This window comes from Perissodus microlepis, chromosome 11 (genome assembly GCF_051167445.1).
Source record: "Perissodus microlepis isolate ML-2025 ecotype Zambia chromosome 11, ASM5116744v1, whole genome shotgun sequence".
Classification (NCBI taxonomy): domain Eukaryota; kingdom Metazoa; phylum Chordata; class Actinopteri; order Cichliformes; family Cichlidae; genus Perissodus; species Perissodus microlepis.
Window position 1 is genome coordinate 26920289 of NC_140471.1, and position 17036 is coordinate 26937324.

Below are 17036 nucleotides of genomic sequence, written 5' to 3' on the forward strand. Positions count from 1 at the left end.
AATGACAGCATAATTAATGTGCAGCAAGCAAAACATTTGCCTATGTAAGTTAGACTTTATGAGCCACACAAGTGCATTTTACTTCCAGTCAGCTGTACTGTCATTTGTACTGCCCCACCCAGTAATCTCAGGCTTTCCCAGAAGTTGAACCAACTCAACTAAACCACAACCGTAAATGTGTTTGTAGTAATAATTTTGTAGCAATAATAACATTTTTACCCCATAAGGTTAAGTGGCAGGAGATTTACAGCAAACAAGGGTTACAGCCAAAATATACTGTGATTGCTTTTTATATAATGTAAGTTAGTTGCATTAACAAAGACCCTTATCTTTTCCTGTAACTCAGTTAATAGGTCACTGGCTTTAGTCAACAGACAAGATGAGCTCCATTACTTCCTCAGTTTCCATTTTGAATGTTGCCAAACAAGTCAAGTTATCATTATTTCCAACTTTTAAGATTTCACTTAGACCAGTTACAATAGGGAGTATGAGTTGCACACTATCCAAATGTTTAGAGAACGTTTTGGACGAATATCCCACTCTAGCCAAGCCTGGGAGGTATCTGATCAGTCACTATTTAGCAGTGTGACAAAGAGCTCCAATATGCAACCAAATAATACAAAAACACCATGAGCAATAGGAAGAAACTGGGCAGCATGGAGTTAGGCTTTGTTTTTAAAGAATGTTGTATTAACCTAATCATTGAATGACAAATATCCATAGTATTTAAAACATCCTTACTTTATATTTAGTGCCTTAATATTTTTTATTTCACTGTAGTGGTGAAAAATGAATCAATTAGTACAAACTGACAATTTTTACTTGGTGAATCCAGTTACTTTTGACTTCAACCTGCTCTGATACAGTAATTGGTTGATAGGTGTTTGGTTGAATGGGATGTGCACAGGCACACTGTAGCTTTAGGCTGTGTTGTTTATTCAACTCCCAGTGACTTACAGGGATTTGATTGCTTTGATTGAAGCAGGTGATTTTGGCCTTGGGTTGTAACCAAATCGGCTCCACCCTGATACGCTCTTACCAATATTATGAAAGTAAAGTGCAAAGTGTGGTTCGCTCATAGCACACAAACATAATATTTTTAGGCCACACCGACATAAGGTATTTCTTATTGATTCATGAGCCTGCCTAAGTATGTTTAAGAGCCCCATGGTGTGTGGACCCTGGGAGCACCATCATTATAGACAGTGGTAAATAAAGATAACCTAAAAGACTGTAAAGATGCTTTTTAATTAAAGACACATACAGACAAATGTCAAAGTAATCAGTGTTTCTTTAATTTACAGTCTCTAAGAAAACAAAAACAGTGACCACAACTATTTAAAATATGCAATATTCCCTAAGAAGTCAACCTTAAAATTTTAATCTGTAGGCCTATAACATACACAAGTAAGAACAGTGCACCCACAGCAAGGTATACTTGCACTTGCATAAATGAGCCTAGAAACAAATAACATTGATATGCACAGAATAAACATTCCTGTTCTGTTTTACAAACTTGGATAGACTGTAGACTAAAATTTTTAACTACTTCTCTCATTGCGTTAACAGTTGCACACAGTTAGCATCACTGCTAAAACCTGTTTGGTTAAATAAAAGCTTGCAAACATAAAAATGACAATACAATCTATAGCAGTGAAAACAAATTCTCTGTTACAATCGAAGTCAGAATCCTGCGTGGCCAAGTACAAATACCAAAATTAAAGTCTTTGGAGAAAGAAAATCACTATCAATATTATACACTAAAGTGGTATCCAAAAACAAGCTAAAGCTACTATTCGGATAGTAAAATGTTTCACAAGCTTGTTAAAAGGCTTTTAGCTAGTGCTGTAAAATGGTTGTATGCTTTATAATGACAGACTGCAGGGCACAATCTATGACCCTGTGCAGTTTGGTCCCATTGTCAGATCAGTGTTATTTCTGCCAAACTGGCTGGACTGTGGTGTTTTATGTCATCACCAACAACATACTTATTGCCGAGACATAGCTCATAAAAACATAACATATAGTCACTGTTTGCAAATTAAATTAGATTTTAATATATTTGCAGTACAATAATTTATCTTGTTGCCTAGCTGATTTGATCAAAAATGTGCAGTTCTTTTTTGTGTTAATTCAAAATTGCAAGTTATTTTCTAACCAAAAAAAGTGTAAATATTAATATAATGCTGCATGAAAGAGATTTTAATTTACCAAAATAAAGCAAAAGCATAAAACTTTAAACTTGACAAGAAACTGCATTTCACTCTTAAACAGCGCTTTTACTAGTCTTGATGTAGGAAATGGTTGTGTCAAGTCTGAAGAAGTGAAATTAAAGTAATATGTTTCATAGGAATATCTTAAAACATTTAATCTGCATTTATTGATCCACTGGATAAAATCACTCAGTCAGATCTTGTGAGAACACAAAAGATAAGATTTTCTGCAGATTCCTTTGCTGCTCAGATGTTCTCTCCATCAACTTCTGCCCTTTTATGGTCCTGTTCTGTCTCTTCTCTCTGCATGCCACCTTGCTCGTCATTGACCTGGAATTTATCGAGGCCCCATTTTGGATAGATGATATTGGGGCCCCCAGTGGCTTTGCGGATAAGGAACCTCGCTCTTCCGCGAGTTAAACTTCCCCTCCCTCGACCTCGATTGTCTGTCCACTTGCATTCTGACTCTTCATCTCTGTCATCATGCTAAAAATGTGGGAGAATGTGAGAGACATATGTCAAGGCTCAAATTCAACACATGAAATGCTGAAGCTGAGAAACAGTTTTTTGAAAAACCTATGTTAGCCCTATGATCAGCTAAATACCATTCAAAGGAGAGAGTAGTCAGTTTATTCACAAACCAGGTTGCTAGCTGTCGCTAGGCAAAATCAGTCACAAAGAGGGTGCTACACCAGAAATCTCCCTGTGACCCTTATGGTTACTAGCAGACTATAGCAATTTCTCATAGTTGCATTGAAGACTGAACATTTGTTACTACTTGCTGAGTGGTAGTGAAAAAGAGCAATGCAAACCTGAAGAACAAGAACAACTTTCCTTTTAAGGGTCAGATGTTTCTGGATTTTTGTTACACTTTTAACAATTTCACTACTGCTCAGCTAGCAGTCGCTTTGTGGTTTGGCGGGCAAATTACAGGTCACCGTGGCAACTTCATAATGCCAAATCAAATCAAATCACTTTTTATTCTCACATCACATGTGCAGGTACACTGGTACAGCACATGCAAGTGAAATTCTTGTGTGCAAGTTTCACAAGAAACAGAGGTGTGCAAAATGCAATACAATAACATAAGAACAATGCTAAAGCTGTTTGGTAGGGCACCATGCCTTCTTTGAAAGCACCTTTACTTTCATTGAGTGACTGCATGCAACCACTCAAAACTAGCCAGAGAAGATACATTTTCTTCCCTGGTGAGTTAAGGGGTTGACGACTCTGCTCTAGGCCTGCATGTTTGGGTCGTTAGCAACTGATTTCACAATGACACCAGCAACCACTTGTTAACTTGTTGGGGAATGCACATTTTTCCACAGTGACCAGTGGTTGCCAGGAAGTTACTGGCAGGTCTATAACCCAGTGTAACTGAGGTATAAGTGGTTAAGCTGATGGATGGCTGAATGGACAGATTTTCACATTTTGAATTTGATGCCAACAATGTAGTAAAATCATGACAGGGCCATGTTTACCACCATTTGCATCACCTCTTCTTTTAACAACCCTTCTAAGTATTTGGCAGCTGCTTGATATATAATTCCAGCTGGTCAACAGTTTAGTCCTCCTATTCATATTCATGGCTTCATAATGCTCCACATGTCGGACGAATAGATGTGGAATGCAGGCAGGCCGCTTTAGCACCGGGACTTGTTTACTGTGGAGCCATGCTGCTATTAATAAACAGAATAGGGTTCGGCGCTGTTTTGCTAAATTAAGCCAACCCTTCAACTATAGAGATGTCATCTGGGTGGCACCATACATTGCTTCAAAACCTGTATGTATTGTTCAGCATTTTTTCAGACCCTCAGTTTTCACTAGATGTGCAGTTTAAATGTTTGGCAAATAATTATATGCTTCGATTGTTTACATTTAACACAGCATCTAAATATTTTCAGAAACCAAGGTTGACAAAATAAGGAAAGAGATAAGGAATGAGAAAACCTTACCAAGTAATATTTTTTGCTCTTGGGAGTATATTCTGGGTTCCAGTCTTCACTTTTTTGGTGTACAACCATGCTTACAGGATTACTGTGTGAAATGTTACCCTGATAGTTCCCTTTGCTCCAGTTCCTTCCACGTATTCTTACTTGCTATAATTGGAGAAAAAGAAAAGATGCTCAAAATATGCAATACGTAGCGATACATAGCAAACTGTCTATGATGGGAAATTTACATTATATTGCAGATATTACAACAAATCAAGCTTTTTATTGGTCTTACAAATCCTCCATGTGGATGTCCACTTTCAGCTGAACCTGATGATTCCCTTTGGCCCAGTCGGTTTTTATTAAAGTCTCCATTTTTTGAATCAGGTTTCTCTTGGGGTAAACCTTCATCTTTGTTAGATTTGGAGGATGAGGAAGATGAGGATGAAGTGGAGCGAGAACGTTTCTTCTTCTTCTTGCTTTTCCTGCACAAGGATTATCATGCAAGCAAATTCTTTACATGCAGCTGTTTATAGTGCAAGATGATTATGTCATCAGAATGGTAGATACAAGTACAAAACAATTGTGCATACTTTGATTTCTTGTGGTATTTATGGAAGTTTTCCACAGATCTCTCTCTGCTAGAATCTGGGGAATCTCCCACATCTCTTCCCTGATCCTCGTTATAATATCTTTCATGGGTCGAATATTTTTTACGGCGTTCAATATCCAAGCGAAGGTCCATTGGGTCACCCTTGATTTTTTCCCCTCCATCCTGAGCAAAATCAAAACAGAACACAATGTCGTGGATAGACTTTGGATTAGCATGTGGAGGGCTGTCAGTCTTCTCTGAGCTAAGCGGATTTGTAAACTAAATAGTGAAGTGCAGGGAAAAAGGGCAAAAAACCCAGGTGACAACCAGCTGGCATGAATAAAACCAAGCTATTTTTGAGTGAATTTTGAGTGCATTTAATAGGCCAAGCCAGTAGTTTTGCATGTTTTTAGTGTTTCCTAAACATCTACTTTTCCAAATCTTGTGTTTTGATGATCAAATTTTACATGACTTCCTGGTCACAAAAGTCTTCATAATTTCTTTAGATAGGTGGTTCAGCACAGTTAACATGTAGCTAGCCTTATCCATCCAATCTATTCAACAGCAATAAAATATCCAGCAACAGATTCACATATTTAAATTCCTGAACTTCAGCAACATCACATACTCGTGTTTTTCAAAACACAAAGGTTTGTTAAACTTTCAGGCCATAACAAGTTGAAATCATGTCATATCTTATCATATAGTATCATGAACCAACATCAATGGATGGCAGGAAGAAATCAGAAAAATATTTGCTTCGGGTTTGGAAAACATGTGGGAAAAATGCCGAAGTGTAAACATGGATAAAACATGCAAAACCACCAGTATGGCTCTTTCACAACAGTGACAGACAAGGCATGTGATTGTTCATGCTAATTTCAGTTTACTCAGTACTTAGTATTTGCTCTGCATGTTTGAGAGCTGACCAGATGTATCCATGCGCATCAATAAAGAAATACTATGATGGTTTACTCAGAATGTTAAGCAAGTAAACGTAAGCACAGGCACATGAAGTGCTTGCTGTTGGTTATTTCCGTTCCTTATTTTTTTAAAAGAATACTTACGAAGACGATTGCTTAGAGTCCCTTGAACAGCTTTGGCACTGAGGCTTCCATTTTTGACCTTATTTGATTCATTAGCCTTGGTCAGGCTTGTGCCCACAATACAACCCATTCACCATGTGAGGCGATATAACAAACAGCAAAGTCAAAGTGCCTTATTTTGCATTTGCTTTTCTTAGACTTGAGCATCTCCCTTCAAGGAAAGCCATGGGCTTTCAGAGAGTGCAGTCTAAAGGCATGTGGCTTTCTCACTTGTTTGAAGTTGTCTTATTCCAATATACTTCATACGTCAAAATGTTCAGTCACCTTGTAAGTGCCATCCTCTGAGCTTTTCATCGCCTCAAAAAGTTGAGGGTGTTTCTTAAAAGCACTTGGTGAAACATCGATTCGCCTGCAAGAAAGAAATCAAGATGGGATAAAAGAAATGCAAGACACGTGCCATAACAAACAAACGGTCAACAACACTGAACTGGAAAGACAACACAAAACAGAAAAAAAGAAAACTGCTGGGAAAGTAAAACTGACCTCCACCAAGCATGAGAACAAATAAGCCAAGATAGTCTGTAGATTATCAGGGAGGAAAGGTGAGAAAAAAATACCTGAAAGCTGTTAAAAGAGGAGGTGAAGCCACAGCACACTGAAGGTGAGAGGGGTCACTCAATAGGCGACTCTACCTGTGTATCTCTGGACTTTTTCTTGGCTTCATCATTTCCTTCTCTGCAGCTTGTCTTTGGTACAAGGTGAATCGCTCATTTAGAGTCATGCCAGAAGATGGAAAGTGCTGAGCTGATTTGGTAACAAAGTAAGAAGCAAAAGCTATGATTACGTCACATTTTATTCAAGAGGCCATTGTGAATAATAATGCTGAAAATCAGTCAAGACAAAATATTTGATTGTTCTATGAATTTTGCATCATAGAGGGTATCGAGGGTAATGATTTGCAATCGCTCCATATGGTTTAGACACAGAAGACTCACCTTTGATGTGGTGAACAATGGTGACAATGTGCTGAGCAAACAGCTCAGAGGGACTTCTTTGTAACTGTGCAGCCTTTACATGCTGGAAGATGGAGCGAAATTCCTGATCCTTTTTAGAGGACTGCACAAGGTCCTGAGACAACTGTCGCTCTTCAGCTAAAATATCTGACGAACTGAAATGATAAGTTCTTTAGTCTCTTGAATTTCTTTTGAATGAATAATGACATAACATTAAAAAAAGAATTATTGAACCTATTGAACGAGGCTCACCTTATCAGGCTATCTCCGAGGAAATCCATTCTAACATTAAATTTTGCTTCCTGTTTTCTTGAGGACATGACAGGCGGGTCCTCTACTCTGACCTCAAACGTGTCTCTGTCAGAGTTCCTCCGCAATGGTGGTGCAGGAGATGGGATAGATGGAGATTCTGCCGTCTTCCTGGCTTTACAAATCAAGTCTGGGGACAGTTCTTTGAATTTTCCCATTAACTCCCTTTTGGCAGCGACAGTGGCTGCTGTTTTATCCTGCTTTCCACTGAGATAAAGCTCCTCTGCCGTGGCATCTTTGTCACTATTAGCAAACTTCTGCCATTTCGCAAAGCACTCTTCAAACTGTTCTCGGGCTGATGGAGCGACCTTGGTCTTTGGCTTACAGGACACTTCTCCATTATTCCAATTTTTTGGAAGTGATTTAAATTGAGGCTTAATGATCATCTCATCCTCTTCTTCCCCATCAGCAGACAGAAATGGTGAGGCTTTGAAAAAGCTGTTCAGAGACACTCCAGCATCATTATCCTCTTTGTATTTTCTTGATACAGAATCAGAGACAACTACAGAAGCTTTGCCATTTACTTTCTCTTGTTCCATTTCCATACAGTTTGCTTCTGCGTTCCTGGCATTTTCTGAAGCAGATTTAGCTTTAGCTTTAGCTTCCTCCCAAAACCTAAAGAAGGAAAAAGAGATAAAAAGCTCTGTCTAACTCGAAAACCTGATTGTGAGACAGCTGCAAAAATGAAAATAACAGTGAAATATAAGCATTTTTATCAGGGAAGCACTTTAGTAATGAAAATAAAGAAAAAGAAGGATGTTGTTTTCACTTCGAAAACCTTTAGAATTCCTGTAAATGGATACAGTAGCTGAAGATTGCAAAGTTTCTAAAATGCAAATATGAAATGGTTGTGTAGTTTACCCAAAGTAAAGCTCAAATGAACCTGCTGTCCATTATTGGACTACCAAAAGTATATTTGTAATGGCTTCTGGTACAACTAATTTGTAACTATATTGCTGGAAAACCTAATCTATCCATTAATATGGAATCAAACCCAAAAATCCACAATCTGCATTATGTGAGGCTCCAAACAGAAGAACCAAACAACAATTTGTGTTTCAAGTTACTAAAAATTGCCATGAGTGTAAACATAAAATTGGTCTTACTTCCTGAATGCAATGGAGATTGCTGTTTTATCTCTATCCAGGTAGTCTTCTTTGGAGATGTCAAAGCTGGAAAGGATTTGATTTAGACCTTCATTTGAAGGTTTTTTAGCCGAGGATGAACCACACACCATCTGCCAGGTGGGGGTGCCATTGGGTGTGATGCCTGTGTTTTTAGTGGGGCTAGACTGGTTAGCCGTTTGGCTGCTCTGACCAACAGAAGCAGCAGAGCCTGCCAGCGGACTGTTTTTCTTTGGACTGCTGCTGTAGTTTGTCAGGCCTTTCCAGTTCCCCTCAGTTTTCCCACCGCCAGCACCTTCTATATCATCTCCTGCCAATAACTCAACACGCTCCCCTGACTCATCCTCTCCCTCTCCTCCCTTTTGAACGTCCTTGGAAGCCAGCTGCTCATCTTTCACATCTTTTGAGGTTTGGTTAGCGAGCAGCGAGGCCGGCCTGCATTTAGGAGAGGAGGAGTGTGATGAGGCAGAAGAATGCTGCGAGTGTCTGGATAAAGGAGAACAGGATTTGTCGGACTGGTGAGATTGACCATGAGGGGAGGTCCCACAGTGTTTCTGAGAGCGTCCTTGTGAATGGTTTTGATACTGTTTCTGTTGCCAATGCTGTTGCTGTTGTTGTTTCTGATGATTTTGTTGCTGTTTTTGAGGATGCTGCCTGAAATTCTTCCAGTTCTGATGATAGTTGTTGTTATTGTAGCCACGTCCACCTCGTTGGTAGCGTCCACGTGGGAAGTAGCCCCGTCCTCGACCCCTGAAGTTATAAGGCCTACGGAAGCCGCGGTGATAGCCCCGGAAGTCCCGGTTGTTCTGGTAACCTCGCGGATATTTCTTCTCCCGGTTATAGGATGGAGAATAAGATCTTGATCTTGATCTTGACCTTGACCGAGACCGAGATCTAGAGCTGTGAATGAATAAAGAAGACAACGAAAACATTACGTTTATTTCTACAGAGTTTGATATAGATACATTTTCTCAATAATGTATTGCCTCCAAAATAGAAACAGTAGATCTTATGTGAAACAACACTACCAGAAACTATAAACCACCTACAATTAACAGTTTAGAGCTGAGACAGAAAGATGCTTGGTTAATATAAAAGGGAAAAAGGGCGGAGCATATTTGCTTTGGCTCAGTGACATACAAAACTAGGAGTACTTGGATGATTTCTTACGACTGTTTAAAAAAACGTTTATTGCTGGTCTGAAAAATTGAAATGACATATCTATTCATAACTATTCATATTCTAGGGAAGTTTACAGAAGAAAAACACACAGCTCCTATTATTCAGGATCATTTTGAAAATAATAACAATCCTTAATATTTTTAAACAAATGTTTTGAAAATAATCCTTAAATTCTGTGACGATGTATAACACTTGAATATATGTTATTATGATAACACATGGAGAACACAACATGTTGCGGAGCACACTGCAAGGTCAGATTAGACCACAGGGTGGCGCTGCTGCACTTCCAATAAAAAGCCTTCCACAGCGCGCTAACCTTGACTTTTTACCAGGGCTTCAGATTATAACAGTCTGTTCTTCAGTTTTCTCAAATCAGCAATTTAATCAGAACAACATGCTTTTAAAAGTACATTTCAACACTGTGTCCACAGCTGTCCACTGTCATATTTGAGAGTATAACTGTTTCAGACTTCAAAGTAGTATTGCAAAGTATCTACTGCTACTTGTATTTAACTGCATCTTCAGCAGCTTTTATAAAGGATACATTTCTCACCACCACCCTCCTAAAATGTTAAGAGTATGAAGTGATTTACAAATAATTTAAAATCTAAAAAATGCTGCAGAGCAAAATTCTAGATTAATGAATTAAAGCTGTGCCAAAGTACATGCAAACATAATATTAAACTAGATAAATGAACTTAAATTTAAAAGCATGTAACTCACCTAGTGTGCTTTCTCATTGGAATACAGAGGCAGCGCAATGAGCAGCACTGCACAGTGCGAGCTACAAATACTGCATCTCCTCTGCCCAGCTCTGGTGGAACAGGGAGTCACATGGACCGTATAAGGGTGGGAAATCTACTACTGCCTGAATTCTTTGACTCTATGCCTGCCAGTTAAAAGGGCTTTTCAGCACGTTTGGAGAGGATTAATGACAGAATATTGTGTCACACATAGCAAATCTGTTCCACCAAATTGTTGTGGATATTATTTTCTTTCAGCTTCCTGCTATGACTTGTCAGTGAGTAAAAAATTGTCCAAGCGAGAGCTCAGACCATATACCTCTGTAAACTGTGGCTCTAATTACTAAGTGTGTTATAGCAAGATCAGGTAATGTTGGAAAGAAAGAGTTTAAGCTTCGCACTGGCAACATTTTACAACATGTTTCCACCCAGCAGACTGTCAAACCTGCACCTTTAAATGCTCTTTAACCTGACAACTGTTTCTTGTTCTAACATGCTGCCCATGTAAAACATGCAGGAAATTAACTATTTATTTGTGCGTGCCTGCGTGCCTGCGTGCCTGCATGCGTGCGTGTGCGCAGAGGGTGGGCGGGGATATGCTTTTTTCTGTTTTTGTATTTACATTTTTGTTGTTTTCAAACTTGTACAAAGGTGTGCATTCACACTTTTCCAGTCCTGTTTTGCCTTCCCACAAAGCCATTTGCACACGTGCAAGGTAGCTTCAGGAAGAGTAGACCATTAAATTCCTTCCATGACTCTTATTTATGCTAATTTTTATACAAGCTGTAACACTGCCAGGAAATGAGCTAGCCTGTCATTTTATTGCCATTTGGGCGTCACTCTACCAGTAGCAGCAAAGGCATCAGACTGAAGCCTTACTGTTTCTTACGAAAGCACATCAAAGTCAGCAGAAAACCCTTCAGTCAAAGCTTCACGACATAAAAGCACATCAACAAAATGCCTTTCAAAATGCTGTGAAATGTGGTACAAAACATTCCCATATGCCACTGTGCAATATTATATTAGACTACCTTAACTAAATTCACTAACCGGGAGCTGAACTCTCAAATATTAATTTCCTGTGGATACAGAGCCTGACTCAAGAGTTTGGGTAGGACTCAAAGGCTCTAATATGCTCCACCAGCTCTGTCTATTCATGTGAAAACCAAACTCTTTAAATCCTACAGATGGCAATCAAAGATACACAAAAATACACAGTGTGTTTCCAGTCAGCCACAATAAGATTTGCTACACATAACAGATGAAAATGGATCTCAAGAATGAGTTTTTAAATTTTACTTTAACAACACAGATCTGGCAACTAGGGTGGAACTTTAGCAATCAAGGCAAATGCAGCTTATCTGCTAACAAGATCGCTCGTACCTATAACGGTGCTTCCTGGACCGAGACCTGGAGCGACTCCTGGAGCGGGAGGTGGAACGGGATCTTGACCTGGACCTCGAGCGGCTCCGAGATCTCGAAGCTGATTTTGTGGATCTGGACATCACTGCACTCAGCCTACCTCTAGCTGTGACACAAAAATGTTTTACAGTCAAGTTAGGATTGCTGAATATGTATGCGGTACACCTGTTTAAAAAAGAATTATGACATCACCTGTTCATTTGCAGGAACAATTGGATGAACAATAAAAGAAAAGATAAACAAATTTCAGGAAAGCCGGGAGTCAAAAATCCCTTAAATGAAAATGTCCAACAGAGATAAACCTTCCAAAATGAGCTTCAAAAACAGTCTTAAAGAAAAAGCTGCATGAAGAAAAACAACAGCTGTGAAAAAGGAAGAGGCCAATCTGTAATAGTGTAAGGTTTAAACAGAAGGAGTTTTATTTATCTCCCTCATCATTTGCATAGAGGGCTGTCTTCTATCAGTCACCTGACTAGTTATTTTTTCAGCCTACCAAAAATATTATCAAACAATTATTCAGAAATAATAATATAATAATAATATAATATTATTATGATAAATAATAATATAATATACAGTTATTAGTATGATAGATTGTTTTTCAATTTCCTTATCACAGAAGACCTGCAGAGCAACATAAAATAACTTAAAACTGGTGACAGAAATGTTGTGTCTCAGTTGACTGTGCAGAAGAAAAAGTTGGAAGTTTTTTAATAAGGCAAAATAATCGAGAAGACAAACCACGAAATTCAGTACTATTTGTATTCCTTTGGGTGTTTGACACTAACATACCTCTAAATATACCTACATACAACATATCTCTCTCTATATATATATAAAATATAGAGACAAGGGATTATTCTGAGGAAGTCATAAAAGCCATGCTAACCATGTTAAATGCAAAAGCTGCTACTTGCATTTTTACACCACAGCATCGTATGTAATCAAGTGTAAATCTATTCACATAAAATGCATGGTAACACAAGCCTCATTTAGTGTTTTTTTTGCTTTTCCCCTTTTCATAACTTATTAAGAGCTCTCATTACTGTTACACTTGCCCCTTTCCCGATCCTTTGTTAAATATTTAACCTACACCATGCCCAGCTAAAACCAGTTGATTTCCTCTGCAGCTACATAGAAATTTGCTTGTGGTTAATGCTCTGCTGTGAATCCGACACCACAGAGATGTTCTCACTGGATGTTCTCACTACATGGTCTGCACACACCGACCTCAATGTACATTAAACTTCGAAGGATGACTCTTCTGAAATCAGGGCTATGCTTGCAAACTTCCCGAATTGCACTTTCATAGTGAGAGGAGGAGTTTAGTAAGAGTCTAGTGTATTCCCTTCCAAGGCCCACAGGGCAATATCTGTGCCATATGATCCTCAGAGTACAGTAAAAGCTAGGGATCAAATAATTGATCTTTCATTATGAGAATCATCTTCAGAGATTTAGGAAGGAGGAAATTGCAAGCTACACATGGCATGGATTACAAAAGCACCGAACGCTATCACATGGTAGTCCCAGCGTGCATCCCCGCTACTATTTTGGAGAGTATCGAAATAGATCCAATCCCTCCCACCCCCACCCAACTCTTTCACGTGCTCTATGAACTTCCCACTTCCCTCATTTCTGGCAGCTTGTTTTTTGGCTTTCAGAGAATAATTTCCTGAACGTCCAACCTAAATAAAGAGTTAATGCTGAGTTTAGCCTAATGTACACATTTCAGCAAAGGCAGACAGATGTGGTTCTTTGCAGCATCTGGTGGCTAAACAGTAAAATCAATTACTTTTTCATATTAGCTTTTGAATGAGTTTCAGCAGAAACTATGCACAAAAGATCTCTACAAAGCTGTGGTTACTCATTGCATTAAGACTGCGTTATTATCACACCACAACCTCATTTCAGCATCACGTATGCATAAAATTAGATGTGTGACCATAACATTGTTTTTCCCTGTAGCCGGTAGAATAAGACAACGAGATCTGTTTTGATAGCGTCACCCTGAAAGTTCAATTGATAACCAGCTGCAGCTGTCTGTGCTCCACAATGTGTGGTCGACAGTCTAATCACTGAGATTGCACCCTCTTGGAAAGGCAGGAGGCAGTAGGCCTTTAATCACTAACTACTAGATTTCTGAACACCATTTCTCTTACTGACACACATGCATGCAAATCCACATAAATGTTATTACCAGTATGTTTATGTCTGCTTCTTCATCCATATCCTAATAATGAATCTATCATTATGTATTTGACATACCCGCTACATTTGTGTCAACAACTTAGATTATTTTCATTATTTGTTTGCTCATAAGCAAATTCAAGGTTAAGGTCTAACTTGAGTCTTACTGGTTTCAATCCAGAGTTTTGAGGGGGGTTTTCATAGCAAGGTTTCTGTGACAAACACAACAGGAACAGCATGCAAAACTAGAAAAGCAGGTCTGCAGTCAGAGAAGCAATGATGGTGAAGCGCGTGTAGAACGATGTGCTAAATAGACGTGCTCGAAAAATGAACAACATTAAAATGTCTGTTTAACACTGTCTGGTATTCATGTGGATACACACACACACACACACACACACACACACACACAAACACACATGCTATTAAGGCTCCCCTTGGAGCAGTGAATGACAGCTGTGTAATCCTCATCAGCTGTTTATTTCATATAACAGCAAAAGTAGCTCTGATAAACAATGGTACAGCAACATGATACATAGCTCAAAGCATATGAGAAGAAACGCTCAATCATCTGCCCTATCATTAAGACTACCATGCCACAGTGGCATCTGGAATCACATTTGCTATCTATATGTGCCCCCAAGACACTCTTCTCTCTATTTCCAAAAAAGCCACAGCAACTGTCACTGGTATAGTGTTTGGTTATTGACGTGTGGCAGTCCCCCTTAGTATTCCCTCAAGGCGCTTCACAGAGCAGTTGATGGATAACAAAGTCACTGGCAGCACTTAAGCATTTAAGATTAGGATTAATAGTTGAGCTTTCTTAGGAGGTTAATATCTTTAAAAAAGAGAAAGACTGTTTCTCTAACAGTCGTCTGACATTTGTTTGTCATTAAGGAGCTACTGTTGCTGCTCGAAAGACAAATGAGATTTCCTGCAGCATTATTCTCTAGTAATGATCAACAACGACAGATCAGGACACTGTTCAGCTTGGCACTGAGCTTTACCACAAGCAGCTTCAGCTAGCTTTCGGCAAAGCACTAACCAGACGTCACACGAGGGGGAAATTTTGTTTTAAAGTATTTTTTTCATGCAGTTATACTGTCATGACAACAATCGGTAGTTTAGAGACTAACAAATGCCACTGAATAGCGTTTTTGGCACATATACTCCTGCCTGTAAAAAATGGCAGACGGCAGAGTGTCACAGTGGCATCCGTACAATCACATGCTTGCAGTTGTCTGTCATCACCACAGTAATGGACCTCTCTCGCATACAAGGGGGAACTCATCAGCAAAAGGTCCTCTCTATTTTGGTAAGTTGAGACCAGCCTGGAAAATCATGAGTTATACATTTACCTTATATTTCCAAAATACACTCAGCTGTTGTTTATGTTCTTGTGGGCTGGAATCTCCATACAAACCCAGCGGCACTACGTTTGTTTTTGTTGTTAATTAAGTGGTAGAATCTTTTCATTTCTAATTTATTTGAGCAAAGGTTATTACAGCAATCTGTAAAAAGTAGTAGTTTCTATGCTCATTAAAAACAACATAAAAGAAGCCACCACAGTGATGGCAATCACAGAGATAGAGTTCACACAATATCGAAATGGAAACTAAATTACTTGTTATGTCATGTTATTCCCGGACAGCATATTTGGACACGGCACACCTTTGTGTTGTCAGTGTCTGTGTGTGTGTCTGTGTGCTTTGTTTGCTAAGAAGGCTCAACCTCATAGAGGATGCCACAGTACAGCAGGATACAGGCTTGGTAGTATTTTCAAACCTTTTTTTTTTGCCTCTGTGGTCCATAGAAATAGATTCAAGCTGGATCTCAAACCCCAAACAGACAACTAGAGACGCAGTTCTTTCTGCTATATATGACTTGGCAGGCTTGATTCCAGTTTGGAGCTGTTTACTGTAGGTGGAGGGACAGCTTAGAGAAACGTGTAATCACAAAAGTCATTCTTTCATTGGGCTAACCACCAAAGACAACAGTCAGTCATCTGGTGAAATTAAATGGCTCACTTTACTTTAAGTCCCCATTAAATCTATGGTGGTCTGAGGACGCACGTTGGGAAACTAAAAAAGGCTTCAGGGCTCTAACAGTGACAACCACTATATGCATCTTCAGATCATTTAGTGACAGGGGTGAGAGGCATATCCTCAACGAGACAGTCAATGCATTTCTGTGGCCTAGAAAACATTCATATGCGCAGAAAAATTGGTCATTTAAACCAAGAGAAAGACAATACATCGTGATAAGGAATAGACCTCTGATGTTTTATTTGCTTAATTAATATTTACAGCCTAGTTTGAAATGGCGGTTTATTCGCCGAGAAGGAACTTCACTTCGCGGCAAAGAAATGCATAGTATTTTTTTTTTTTTTTTTGCGACAGATTATTCATGTGCTGCTCAACTTCCCCTTCACTTACTGTACTCTACGTCTCGTATTACACTTCACTGCCTCTGAAAATTATAATATTTCTATTACCTCTATTCGCTCTTCACAAAACTGTTGCTAAAAAATAGGAAAGACTTACCGGGTCGGCGTTATATTTCAGTGTTGTCGCGTCACATTCAGGAACCCTGGTAAAATATAGTAGAAATGAGTGCAGACTTTTACTCCTTGGCGAACTCGTCTCTTCTGTTGTACCCGACGGTGTGTATGTGTGTATGAGTGTGTGTGTGTGTGTGTGTGTGCGGTGTTTAGAGGGAGGGTGTGTGACAGCTCCGTGCTGCTCAGAGGTTCATATTTCCTTCCGCCTTCTCGCCACGATTTGTCAAAACACCTTCGCTACCTTGCAGTGAACGAGATTGGAGTTCTGTAGTTAGGATTAGGCTAATATGTCTGCTGTCCTTTTAATACAATCATTTTTGTCACTAAAGCCTAATCCACGACTACAATTCACTGCGCTAAGCTTGTGTTCCTACACGGAGTTGTCCCTGCTGCAGCTTCTGTCTTACACAGTGGTGTTTTGTGCAGTTTATTATAACTCCACTGTGCAGGTATTATATTTGACCGGGGGGGCTTCATTTAGGGACTTATCACTCGTTTTGAGCGCTAACCAGCTAGTTAACAGCATGAGTACTGAAATCTGTTTTTGCTCTACTGCTTGTATTTTCAAGCGAGCCTGAACAGGTAATACTATGAAGTGATGTGTGCTGCCTGTATCTTTATCATTCCGGTACCGTATAATTCTCCGCTAATATCAGTCTGGTTTTTAAAAAATCCTTAAAAAAATTTGCCCTTTTCGCAGCAATAACT

General features: G+C 39.2%; 1 protein-coding gene across 3 annotated transcripts; it reads right to left on the reverse strand.

The window, feature by feature from the left end:
* Positions 1 to 1273: 1273 nt before the first annotated feature.
* thrap3a (thyroid hormone receptor associated protein 3a) lies at positions 1274 to 16706 on the reverse strand. 3 transcript variants are annotated; one of them, XM_084943734.1, is made up of 11 exons: positions 16312 to 16706; positions 11543 to 11687; positions 8214 to 9131; positions 7051 to 7722; positions 6781 to 6953; positions 6478 to 6589; positions 6110 to 6194; positions 4741 to 4922; positions 4443 to 4632; positions 4169 to 4312; positions 1274 to 2699 (listed from the first exon to the last, which is right to left on the reverse strand). In XM_084943734.1, exons 2-11 carry the CDS (start codon positions 11662 to 11664, stop codon positions 2460 to 2462), a joined length of 2838 nt encoding a protein of 945 aa, XP_084799860.1. In that variant the 5' UTR covers positions 11665 to 11687; positions 16312 to 16706; the 3' UTR covers positions 1274 to 2459. The 3 variants fall into 3 exon arrangements, with proteins under 3 accessions (XP_084799860.1, XP_084799861.1, XP_084799862.1); XM_084943735.1 differs by lacking the exon at positions 16312 to 16706 and adding an exon at positions 11774 to 12118; XM_084943736.1 differs by lacking the exons at positions 11543 to 11687; positions 16312 to 16706 and adding an exon at positions 10140 to 11528.
* Positions 16707 to 17036: the final 330 nt, after the last annotated feature.

Excerpts from the sequence above, each read along its gene's own strand:
- thrap3a (XM_084943734.1), bottom strand. The coding sequence starts at position 11,664 with ATGTCCAGATCCACAAAATCAGCTTCGAGATCTCGGAGCCGCTCGAGG. Across the intron at positions 7,723-8,213 it reads ATCTCCATTGCATTCAGGAA|GTTTTGGGAGGAAGCTAAAG; the intron begins GTAAGACCAATT and ends TTCCTTCTTTAG. Across the intron at positions 6,590-6,780 it reads CATTGTTCACCACATCAAAG|CTCAGCACTTTCCATCTTCT; the intron begins GTGAGTCTTCTG and ends TTACCAAATCAG.